Below are 13,446 nucleotides of genomic sequence, written 5' to 3'. Positions count from 1 at the left end.
CTCAGTGTACCATCCCCAGACGGACGGTCTGGTGGAAAGGTTCAATGCGACATTGAAAATGATGCTGAGAAATGAGATTGACGTAGAATGAAATAATTGGGATCAGCTCATTCGCCACATGCTTTTTGCGGCACTGGTTTCTCCCCATTTGAGCACTTCTATGGGCAGAGCCCCCCGAGGCCTTCTCGACCTGGCAAAGGAAGCCTGGGAGAGCCATCCGTCACCCCACAACCCGGTAGTAGACCACGTCGAGCAGATGCAGGGGAAGATGAAGAAGGTGTGGCATCTGGTACGACAAACCGAACAGACTCGCACCTACAGATTCGGGAGCTACAACCAGGTAAGAAGGTCCTGATGTTGGTTCCAACGCTTAAGTGTAAGATCCTGGCCAAGTGGCAGGGGCCGTATGAGGTTGTGGAGAAGATGGGTCCTGTCAATTACAAGGTGAGATGGCCAGGCTGGCGAAAAGGCGATCACATATATCATATAAATCCGCTGAAGAAATACCATACTTTAAAAAACCCTGGTTCCGGCCTTTTTAACCACCCTCTCTCTACAGACAGAGCCACCAGAGGGGATAGGAATAGAACTGTCTCCCACATAGACACAGGACTTAAATGAGCTTACAAGCCAAATCAGAGACATTTTCTCAGAGCTGCCCATTACATCGACACCAAACCAGGTGTGGTAATAAGGCAGAGACCATATCGCATGGCGGGCGCCCGTCCAATGGCGGTAAAAGAGGAAGTGAAGAAAATGTTGGAGCTCGGGGTCATTGAAAAGTCTCATAAACCCTTGTCGATCCCCATCGTTATTGTCCCAAAACCAGATGGAACTCTTAGATTTTGTAACAATTTCAGGAAACTGAATGAGGTCTTCCGGTTCGACGCCTTCCCGATTCCAAGAGTAGATGAGATGGTGGAACGACTTGGCCTGGCACGCTTTATCAGCACACTTGATCTAACGAAGGAATATTGGCAGGTTCCCCTGACACCAAGAGCCAGTTCAAAGATGTTCTCCACCCCAGACGGGCTGTTCCAATATACGGTACTGTCATTTGTGGTGAATGGCGCACCAGCCATGTTTCAAAGGATGATGGACCGCATCCTCCAATACGCCACGGCCTATTTGGATGACATCATCATCCACAGTAGCTCATAGGGAGCTTCACCCACGGCATCTGGAGGCGCTATTTGGAGCACTAAGGCAAGCGGGACTAACAGCAAATCCAGATAAATGCAGGTTGGGGATCCAGGAGATGGACAACCTGAGCTACACTATAGGACATGGGTGCGTTAAACCACAGACAAGAAAGGTGGAGAGTATCCAGATTTGGCAAGAGGAAGCAGGTGAAATCATTCCTAGAGTTAGTGTCCTACTATCAAAAGTTTATTAATACTACTATGCTACTGTGGCAGCCCCCGTTGTATGACCTGACAAGCAGCCGCCTTCCCCGTCACGTAAGGTGGACGAAGGAGGCAGAGGAAGCCTTACAGGCTCTCAGACAGGCCCATGCTGAGGGAGAGACCTTCTGACTTCACCAGACCGTTTCTCCTTTAGACAGATGCCCCAGGGATGGGAATCGGGGCGGCCCTGGCCTAAGTGGTGTAAATATCAGTCGTAAACTACAGAAACATGATACACACTATTCAACCGTTAAAAAGGAGTGCCTCGCAATCAAATGGGCCATTCATAATCTCTGGTACTATCTCTGGGGCCGGGAGTTTCTTAGTGACTGACCACGCCCCCTAAAATGGATGGCCACGAACAAAGACAAGAATGCCTGGGTCACCAGATGGTTTATTGAGCTGCAAAATCATAAGTTCACAGTGGAACATCAACCGGGCAAGGAGATCCAAAATGTAGACGCCATGTCCAGGACGTACAAAGAGGAAATCGAAGCTCCTGAGCCAAGCAGGGAGCTTAGGACGGGGAAATTTGAAAGGTGTCCCTATGGAGGTAGGAGGTAGGAGGTAGGAGGTAGGAGGTAGGAGGTAGGAGGTGTGCCCAGATTCAGTCCAGCAGAGATGTGGCCCTAAGCAGATTGGCTGAGGGGCAGAACTTGGGCTCAGTCTGCCTCTGCATGGGACGCTGCCGGGCGGCAACCAGTGTTGGACAATGCTAATGTGATGAAATGCTTGATGAAATGTACCCCGACTGGGAGGATGATTTAAGCTGTCTACATTTATTGCGCCTCCTCCACCTTTGATAAACCCATTTTCTTGAGAACTGAAGCTTTCTCAGTATGTGTGTATGTATATAGTATAAAACGTGATCAAATATATGCACATGTACGACATTAATTCTTGTTATTCTCCAGTGTGGAGGCCTCAAAGGTGGGGTTTTACCTCAAATACTCAGTGCCCTGCATGTTTAGTTTTCGCCGTGTTATTGTCAATAGCGCTGTATGTGTGTGTTTAAATGCGCGTGTGTATGAATGCGCGTTTTCTTCTCTTCTTCTGTTATTGTTGTTTTTTTGTTTTTGTTTTGTACAGCACTTTGTGTTTGCCACTTGCCTGTACATGGAAAGTCCTATATGAATAAATAATAAAGTTTGATCGCTGTGTCTAAGTTGGATGTGCTAGTTCAAAAACTTTTCTGTTTGTGGCAACAACCTTCTACTATCCAGGTGAAAGACACGATTTAAGCTCTAGAATTACCTTTCACAAGCTCAGAGGCGATGCAGCAACTTACCGGCTCAAAATGTTAATATAGCAGCAAAATAGCTTTCTGTGATCAAGGCGTGGCTAAATTTATTTTGTCAATGTTACCGCTTATAATAATAATATCCCTAATACTTAGTTAATATTCAAGTCATGAGTATTGCTGGTGGTTTTGGGATGTTTATTTAGAGCAGCGGTCCCCAACTACCGGTCTGGGGACCTGTACCGGTCCGTCACGCATTTGCTACCACAGAGATACATTAAATAATTTATAAACGACTGCATTTTCTCTGACTTACCTTTCGCCTGTCCCACTAGACACACCAATACGTTTGTTTATAGATGTACAATAAAACTCTTTATAGTAAGTTGCCATTTGTTATATTTGTTATAGCTTTGGGATATGATACAATGCACATAAATGAACAAATAACATATACAGTAAATGTGACAGATTATAGGCTGATTTGCAGCTGCATCTCATTGCAAAGAAGCAAGCCCAGGGCTCCCAATAATTCAGCGTTCTAGTGAGTTGTATTTTTCATGGTCTTATTTTTGCTGAATTTTTATCTGGCACAAGTGGAAAGCTGATCCCGGAAAATAAAGCCTACATTAAACTGGTCAATGGTGCAAAAAGGTTGGGGACCACTGTTTTAGAGGGCTTGATGGGCACAATAAAGTAGTTCCATCATCTGCTTTATCTGTTAGCCACCTCATAATTGCTGTATGCTTTAAATGCATTAAAAAAAGAAAGACACGTTTTGGTCGTATAAAGGGATTGTGAAGGTTAAACATATATAACACAGCTTTGATGTGGTAGAATTACAATACAGACACACAATGCTAACACAGCAGATGGTGTAGCAACTGTCAAGTTGACCAACTCTTTGCAGAACAATTAACACCAGGTGATTTTAGCATTCAAAGCATGTATGCACCTGACGGGTGTAAAGGTTTAGCCCAGGGGTGTCAAATGTACGGCCCGAGGACCGGATCAGCCCCGCGAACAAGTTTTATACGGCCCGCGGAATGAGTTTGCTAAGTATAGAAATTAACCTGAAATGTTTTAATGAAAGAAACATATGTTCTAAATGTGTCCACTAGATGTGTCACAATAGCAATTCTTTGTATTTTTGTAGATGATGCAACATATGTACAAAATAAACCACATGATGTTAGTACATTGGTCGAGGAAAATGATCAAACTAGATAAATGACATATTGTAACTTAATTTTGATATATATTTTTTTATCTTAATAGATTGAACATTAGCACCAATGAGTTGACTGATGAACATTATCACATAAATCAGAGAATATAAATAATGACAAATAAAGTATACATACAAACCCTGTTTCCATATGAGTTGGGATATTGTGTTAGAAGTAAATAAAAACAGAACACAATGATTTGCAAATCCTTTTGAACCCATATTCAATTGAATGCACTACAAAGACAAGATATTTGATCTTCAAAATCATAAACTTTATTTTTTTTTGGAAATAATAATTAACTTAGCATTTTATGGCTGCAATACGTGCCCAAGTAGTAGGGAAAGAGCATTGTTCACCGCTGTGTTATATCACCTTTTCTTTTAACAACACTCAATAAACATTTGGGAACTGAGGAAACTAATTGTTGAAGCTTTGAAAGTGGAATTCTTTCCCATTCTTGTTTTATGTAGAGCTTTAGTCATTCAACAGTCCGGGGTCTCCGCTGTCGTATTTTGCGCTACATAATGCGCCACACACTTTGGATGGGAGACAGGTGGGCTAGGGAAAGTATCCGCACTCTTTTTTTACAAAGCCACGCTAATTTTAACACATGCTGAATGTGGCTTGGCATTGTCTTGCTGAAATAAGCAGGGGCGTCCATGAAAAAGATGGCGCTTAGATGAAGTGAATTATATTTATATAGCGCTTATCTCAAGTGAATCAAAGCGCTTTACATAGTGACACCCAATATCTAAGTTACATTTAAACCAGTGTGGGTGGCACTGGGAGCAGGTGGGTAAAGTGTCTTGCCCAAAGACACAACGGCAGTAACTAGGATGGCACAAGCGGGAATCGAACCTGCAACCCTCAAGTTGCTGGCACGGCCACTCTACCAACCGAGCTATGGCAGCATATGTTGTTCCAAAATCTGTATGTACCTTTCAGCATTAATGGTGCCTTCACAGATGTGTAAGTTACCCATGACTTGGGCACTAATGCACCCCAATACCATCACAGATGCTGGCTTTTGAACTTTGCGTCAATAACAGTCTGGATGGTTCGTTTCCCCTTTGGTCCGGATGACACGATGTCTTTTATTTCCAAAAACAATTTGAAATGTGGACTCGTCAGACCACAGAACACTTTTCCACTTTGCATCAGTCCATCTTAGATGATCTCGAGCCCAGAGAAGCCGGCGGCATTTCTGGATGTTGTTGATTATTGGCTTTTGTTTTGCATAGTAGAGCTTTAACTTGCACTTACAGATGTAGTGAAGAACTGTGTTTAGTGACAGTGATTTTCTGAAGTGTTCCTGAGCCCATGTGGTGATATCGTTTCGAGATTGATGTCGGTTTTTGATACAGTGCCGTTTGAGGGATCGAATGTCACGGTCATTTAATGTTGGTTTCCGGCCATGCCGCTTACGTGGAGTGATTTCTCCAGATTCTCTGAACCTTTTGATGATATTATGGACCGTAGATGTTGAAATCCCTAAATTTCTTGCAATTGCACTTTGAGAAACGTTGTTCTTAAACTGTTTGACGATTTGCTCACCTAGTTGAGGACAAAAGGGTGTACCTCGCCCCATACTTTCTTGTGAAAGAATGAGCATTTTTTGGGAAGCTGTTTTTATACCCAATCATGGCACCCACCTGTTCCCAATTAGCCTGCACACCTGTGGGATGTTCAAAATAAGTGTTTAATGAGCATTCCTCAACTTTATCAGTATTTATTGCCACCTTTCCAAACTTCTTGGTCACGAGTTGCTGGCATCAAATTCTAAAGTTAATGATTATTTGCAAAAAAAAAAATGTTTATCAGTTTTAACATCAAATATGTGGTCTTTGTAGCATATTCAACTGAATATGGGTTGAAAATTATTTGCAAATAATTGTATTCCGTTTATATTTACATCCAACACAATGTCCCAACTCATATTGAAACGGGGTTTGTACTATTAACCGCAACATGTAATTGAAAAAAAAAAAAACCAACAACATTATATTTTGTAAAATCTGTGTTAGTTTTATTTTTAAACAAAGAAAACAATCTGACGGTTTTTTTATTTGTAATTTATTGTGTCTGGCCTACTTGGGAGTATACTTTTTTCCATGTGGCCCCTGATCTAAAAAGAGTTTGACACCCCTGGTTTAGCCTATTCACATCAATGGTTGAGTATTTTGGTTACTCCTGGAAGGTAATTATACATAATAATACATTTTGAAAAGTATTTCAATCCATATATGTAATTTCTGTCAAGCAATTAGAAAATATAAATTAATTACGATGATTAATCACATTGTATATTTTAAATTAAAAGCCCTCAATTTGAAGTATTTTCCTTTTAAAGGCCTACTCAAGTGATATTTTCTTATTCAAACGGGGATAGCAGGTCCATTCTATGTGTCATATTTGATCATTTCGCGATATTTCCATATTTTTGCTGAAAGGATTTAGTGGAGAACATCGCCGATAAAGTTCGGAACTTTTGGTTGCTAATAAAAAAACCTTGCCTTTACCGGATGTAGCAGACGATGTGCGCGTGACGTCACGGGTTGTAGGGCTCCTCACATCCTCACATTGTTTACATTCATAGCCAGCAGCATCCTCGCTCAATAATTTGAGCGAGGATGAAAGATTCGTGGATGAGGAAATTTAGAGTGAAGGACCAAAAAAAAAAAAAAAAAAAGGCAATTGTCGTGGGAGCTATTCAGATGTTATTAGACACATTTACTAGGATAATTCTGGAAAATCCCTTATCTGCCTTTTTTGTTGCAAGTGTTTTAGTGAGATTAAATAGTACCTGAAAGTCGGAGGGGTGTGTCCACGGGTGTGTTGACGCCAAAATCTCTAAGGGAAGTCATGGCAGCTGCAGCAGGACGGAAGCTCCGCTGATGTCTCCGGTAAGAGGCGACTTATTACCACAATTTTCCCACCGAAAAATGCCGGTTGACATGTTTGCTTGACCCCTCTGATCCATAGTAAAGCTTCATCTTAAGGAATTTTAAACAAGGAAACACCGGCTGTGTTTTTGTGGCTAAAGGCTAAAAGCTTCCAACCGCCATCTTTCTACTTGGACTTCTCCATTATTAATTGAACAAATTGCAAAAGATTCAGCAACACAGATGTCCAGAATACTGTGTAATTATGCGATTAAAGCAGACTACTTATATCTTGGATCGGGCTGGAAAATAATGTCCGCTACAACCGGTGACGTCAAACGCACGCATCATCATACCGCGACGTTTTCAACACGACATTTCGCGGGAAATTTAAAATGGCAATTTAGTAAATTAAAAAGGCCTTATTGGCATGTGTTGCAATGTTAATATTTCATCATTGATATATAAACTATCAGACTGCGTGGTGGGTAGTAGTGGTTTCAGTAGGACTTTAATGTTTTGCATTATTGTGGCAGATCAAAAAAAGGGCTGTGGTGGGAGTAGTCATGTTCATCTCTTCTAATATCTCAGAGTGTTAACCTTTGAACATATTAGGAATTACCAGATAAAAAAGCTAATCTTACATGGGATTTGTTTTTTAAGTTAAGGATACTGACCACTCTTTACTTAGCCTAATTATTCCTATATCATCAAGCGCATTCAGGATTTCCCTCACAGCAGTCGGCGGACCCTAGCCACAGATAAAAGCCTACCATATAAATGTCTATATAAAGCCCTGTCTCCATGACAACTGGGCGAAGACTGTTATTAGCTGGAATGGAAACTCTGTGTTTGAGAGACGTTAAATGTGTACCTGGCAGACGACAGGGAAATGTTTCCTGTGGACATGATGGCCATCGATGCCCAGAGGGAAGACAGCAGCGAGAGACATCATGCAGCCCACGGCTGTCATGTTGTTCAGGTAGGGCTGGGAGTTCTGAATATACCTGGAACCATAACAGAAATACACAGAGTGATTAGCAAACATGTGCTTACCGAAAAAGATACTGTTTTTGTTGTTCATAGTTAGTCAAGGGATAATTGCTGGGTGTCACTGCAAGAACATGCCATCTTCCACTAAAGCTAATTTTTGTCTCACAAAAGGTTTTTTTTATTTGTGCACATACAAACGCCACCTGTGACATGGTCTTCTAAATAATCATATTAACTGTCATCCAGCAAAGGCATACCTTTGAGATTCAGCTGCACCTGGTTGACGTAAATTGACTTTTTTTACACCAAGGGCCTGATCTACTAAGATCAAAATACCACATGCTAAACAGCGTGTGCAATCCATTGATGTGTATTTCTGGTCTTGTCACCCCCTCCCGGGTAGAAGAGCAACACAGCAGTGTGGCTGGATCAAAAGAGACGTCGGAGACGCTTTGCTGAACAAAAAGTTGCTTCATTACATGTGAGCGTCATTATACAGGTCTGCAGTACCTAGAGGGGCTCAGGTTAAAAATGAAAGACTCCTCCCTTGGCGACCATCAGTTTTATATTCCTCCGTCCTCTCTGTGTGTGTGTGTGCTAAGTCAGGAGAGTACATTCTGACCATAAAGGAGATGTTCCTGTCTGGAAAGACAACAGATGTATACCATAACTTGTAGGTTTACATTAAAATAAGTATAGAATCTCTCCTCGAGGATAGAGCTATAACTTTTGCATTCCGAAGCCTGGTTTTATTACTTATTCTCGTGAGACAGCTACAGTAATTCCAGTCCACATGCGATTGTCCATCTACGGGTTCTTAATCTATCATGGGCTAAACCGTTAATTACTTAAACCCGGTGGTTCGCTTTCTCCAAGTTGAATATAAACATTCACCATATGTAGACCATAATATGAGTTAATTAATTCACTTGACTATAAAATAGCCTGTAGTATTAGTGGGCGTTTTGCGTGTGATCTACTAATACTGTGTGTACAATTCAAAAGTGGTGCAAACCGGCTTATTTAAATGAGTATTTTGCATGTACTATATGGTGGTTCAGTATCTTGTAAGGGAGGCCTGCGCAATTATTTTGACTCGGGGGCCACATTTAGAGAAAAATGTGTCTGGAGGCCGGTATATCTATTTTCAAGAACACTTACACAAAACCTCACAATAATGTCTGATTGAATGCTAAAAACGTGATGACAGACCGTTAAAAAACGTAATGGAATTTTACATGTTTCTATGAACTTTAAAACACTGACTATTGACAAAATATGAACGTCACACCCCCTTTCGATCGACATATTTTACAATCAAGTGAAACGCAATAAAAATGCAACAATCAGTGAGCTAGGAACGCGAAGGGTAAAAAATAAATCCACCTACAATCTGATATGTCTGATATATCACTAAGCTTTAGAACTTTTTTGTTAAAATCTCCTTCCGTGTCTGTGGAAACGCTTCACGCCCACACTGCTTGCTGCCTCGTCTGAGCTGCTGTGACGTAGATGACCATAATAACTAATTATATGACCATAGTAACTAATTAGATGACCATAGTAACTAATTAGGTTACCATAGCAACTAATTAGATTAGTAACTGGTATATCATCCATAAACGCAGATTCCAACCATTGAAATACTTTGTATAGTTCAAGACTTACAGTCATTAGAAAACATCACTGCACATCATAATGGCAGATTCACTTTCCATCTTAAAGATGTAAAAAAAATATTTGGGAATGTCCGGCGGGCCAGATTGAAAAGCTTAACAGGCCGCATGTGGCCCCGGGGCCTTAATCTGCCCAGGTCTGCTGTAAGGCCTACCACGGAGACACTTGATATGTTACTGCACATTCATTTTTATCATGCTCCTACCTGTGGCGTTTTGCTATAGTTTCAAACATGCAGGAGATGTCTACATTTTATGGGCATTTTAGACACAGTCCAAAATGTATCTACAAGCATACTTGCCAACCCTCCCGGATTTTCCGGGAGACTCCCGAAATTCAGCGCCTCTCCCGAAAATTCTGCCGAAATTCACGCGGAGCTGGAGGCCACGCCCCCCAACATTGAGTCAGACCTGACTCAATGTTGTGACACTCTTAAACAGGACAATACTGCCATATACTGTACATAGAATAGAATGTAAATATATTCTATATTTGTTCTGAAGCCCACAGTAAAGAGACGTAACTTCATCACGTCGCCTGGTTATTGACTCCAACCCAATATATTACACTGTCGACAGGCAAAATGAAGAAATACGCTTGCAAGTTCCAGAACAATTGGAAACAAGAATTTCAGTTTATCCAGGAGAGTTCGAAGGGGAAGGAGTATGTTGCCTGTAAATTTTGTGGAACCGACTTCTCCATTGAACACGGCGGCCGAACGGATGAACGGTCAGCGAAGCACAAAGCGTCCGCAGCGCAGCATCGTTCACCACCCAGTATTATGGGCCACCTCGCAAAATGGAGACGGTAGACCCGATGGTGTATCTTATGCTGAGATAAACATGGCTATGCTGATAGCTGGAAGCAACATCCCGTTCTCATTTGCGGATGTCTACAACAAATCCGTGAAGGATATGTTCCCGGATTCGGAGACCGCTCGCCAATACGCAAATGGCCGAACAAAGGTTACTCAAATAGTGAAAGGTAAGTGTTGTTGTTGTTTTTTACTAACCAGCAAGCACGGTACACTTAGTAGAATAACTGTGTTTTTATAGGTGCCGTCGGAAATTCAACTATTTATTTTATTTATAATAAAATACATATATATAGCTAGAATTTACTTGAAGTCAAGTATTTCATATGTATACATATATATATATATATGTATATATATATATATATATATATATATATATATATATATACAGTATATATATGAAATATATATGAAATACTCGAGTTGGTATTCCCCCCCACCCCCCACCCCCACCTCCCGAAATCGGAGGTCTCCAGGTTGGCAAGTATGTCTACAAGGGAACCCACTTGTTAACATCCTTTTTTTTTTTTAGCAATTGAGGTGAACTAATGAGAGAGGCTGCATTTACTGTGCTTAAAATGAAAAAATGTATATTTCAAGGTGTTTGTCATATAGCAGATATGTTCATATTATATATTCTGTGTGAAAAACTAACACCATCAAAACAATCTAAAAGACACCAAAAGCGTTTTCATCAGCACCCGGCATAAAGCTATACAGTTATAAAATATATGTTGACACACATAAGGGCAGAGGATTCTCTGTCCATTGTCTGTCTTTGCAGATCAAGCACCGATTCTGCAGCGGTGTTATTAACTGTCAGTTTGCACACACGAATCAGGTGTGCAAAATAAAACACAAAATATTGCTCTCAAAAAGCGTGTAAAAAAAACCCATCACATTGCGTGTGATGCATAATGTATTTGCATCTTCTCCTCCCAGTGTTGTGGCTGTTTTGATAATCAGCTTATTTTTTTTTACCAGTTAATTAAGACTGAGATGCAAAATGGAGATTGCATATGTTGTAACACGTGGCTTGTCATTGTTTTGCTGAAATAAGCAGGGGCGTCCATGATAACGTTGCTTGGATGACAACATATGTTGCTCCAAAACCTGTATGGACCATTCAACATTAATGGTGCCCTCACAGATGTGTAAGTTACCCATGCCTTGGGCACTAATACACCCCCATACCATCACAGAGGCTGGCTTTTGAACTTTGCGCCTATAACAATCCGGATGGTTAATTTCCACTTTGTTCCGGAGAACACCACGTCCACAGTTTCCAAATATGATTTGAAATGTGGACTCGTCAGACCACAGAACACTTTTCCACTTTGCATCAGTCCATCTTAGATGAGCTCAGGCCCAGTGAAGCTGGCGGCATTCCTTGGTGTTGTTGATAAATGGCTTTCGCTTTGCATAGTAGAGTTTTAACTTGCACTTACAGATGTAGCAACCAACTGTAGTTACTGACAGTGGTTTTCCTAAGTAGTCCTGAGCCCATGTGGTGATATCCTTTACACACTGATGTCAGTTTTTGATGCAGTACCGCCTGAGGGATCAAAGGTCCGTAATATCATTGCTTACGTGCAGTGATTTCTCCAGATTCTCTGAATCTTTTGATGATTTTACGAACCGTAGATGGTAAAATCTTTAAATTCCTTGCAATAGCTCGTTGAGAAATGTTGTTCTAAAACTGTTCGACAATTTGCTTACAAATTGGTGACCCTCGCCCCATCCTTGTTTGTGAATTACTTAGCATTCCATGGAAGCTGCTTTTATACCCAATCATAGCACCCACCTGTCCCCAATTAGCCTGCACACCTGTGGGATGTTCCATTTAGGTGTTTGATGAGCATCCCTCAACTTTATCAGTATATATTGCCACCTTTACCAAGTTCTTTGTCACGAATTGTTGGCATCAAATTGTAAAGTTAATGATTATTTGCACCAAAAAAATGTTTATCAGTTTGAACATCAAATATGTTGTCTTTGTAGCATATTCAATTGAATGTGGGTTGAAAATGATTTGCAAATCATTGTATTCCGTTTATATTTACATCTAACACAATTTCCCAATTTGTAAGTACTGTATTTGTGTATGTATGTGGGAGCAATTGTACCATTGTATGTGGGTAAGTACCAATGTGTGCGCATGTGTATGTATGAATGACTGAACCTATGTACAGTATGTATATATGTATGAATAATTGTGTGTATGTATGTATGTATTTGTGTTTATTTGTATGGTATAATTTTCTCCCAGTAAATGCGGGTACCAAAGTACAGCCCCATCCACCCAGAAAGCCCAACCCAAAACAGCAGGTGCAGTGCCCAGGGAACAAGGGAGCGGCAGAACATAGACAGATGCACCCAGCAGAGGACAGAGCACGGGAGAAGCAGGGGATAGCCAGCCCCAAAGCCAGCAAGAGACCATACTCCACATGGGCAGAAAGATGGGATGCTCTGCCCGAGTGGCCCAGAGACTCTCCGCAACTGACAGGAGCACCGCCCCGCCCAGCAACCAACTGTGCCCCAACAAGCCCAGCCGGCCCCAGGAAAGCACGGCAGGGGACGCCCCGCCCAAGTCGGCTGCAGCAGGACCGCCCAGCACGAAGCCAAGGGAACCACCCGCCCACCTTCAGGACGGAGATGGAACAGCAAGCAACTGCCCTGGCAGATCCACCCACTGAGGAAATAGGGTATTTTGCAACACTGCAGAATACCATGCAACAGACCGAGGTGCCATGATTGATGCAGGGACAAGGTCCAGCAAATTAGATTGAATTGAAAAGTTCTACTGGAATTATTCTCTTCTTAAATTTAGACCAGGGATCATTAACTGGCGGACCACGGTCCAAGTTCGAACACAAACACTGTCCCATACCGACCTGGGCAATTATTAAGTTTTAAAAAGAGCGCTTCAATATGGACCGGCACATTTTTTATAGACATTACGGTACTCGGTCATTGGATCAGGATATACACCAAATGCATGTGCAAAATGTTCTGGATTTTATTTGAAATTGATTTACAGTATGTTCATATTTTCCCTGTGCTTTGTACTAATTGTTGGTTTCATCATCTAGTCACATTCGCCACATTCGTCCCATCCCCTCCTTTCTTTCCTACCTTCCCCCCTTGTGTCCTGCTCAGCTGTCGGCCGTCATGTGATTAGTCTGTATGGTCGCTGTGG

General features: G+C 41.6%; 1 protein-coding gene across 3 annotated transcripts in view; it reads right to left on the bottom strand.

Annotated features, from left to right (window-relative positions):
- Positions 1-13,446, bottom strand: part of gabbr1b (gamma-aminobutyric acid (GABA) B receptor, 1b) — a 665,116-nt gene that overhangs the window by 131,609 nt on the left and 520,061 nt on the right. For all 3 annotated transcript variants that reach the window (XM_061908314.1, XM_061908315.1, XM_061908316.1), the window contains one exon: positions 7,635-7,767. In XM_061908314.1, coding sequence (XP_061764298.1) covers positions 7,635-7,767 — 133 coding nt within the window. The remainder of the gene's footprint in view (positions 1-7,634; positions 7,768-13,446) is intronic.

The sequence above is a fragment of the Nerophis ophidion genome, linkage group LG08 (genome assembly GCF_033978795.1).
Source record: "Nerophis ophidion isolate RoL-2023_Sa linkage group LG08, RoL_Noph_v1.0, whole genome shotgun sequence".
Lineage (NCBI taxonomy): Eukaryota > Metazoa > Chordata > Actinopteri > Syngnathiformes > Syngnathidae > Nerophis > Nerophis ophidion.
This window is presented reverse-complemented; position numbering and strand designations above follow the sequence as displayed.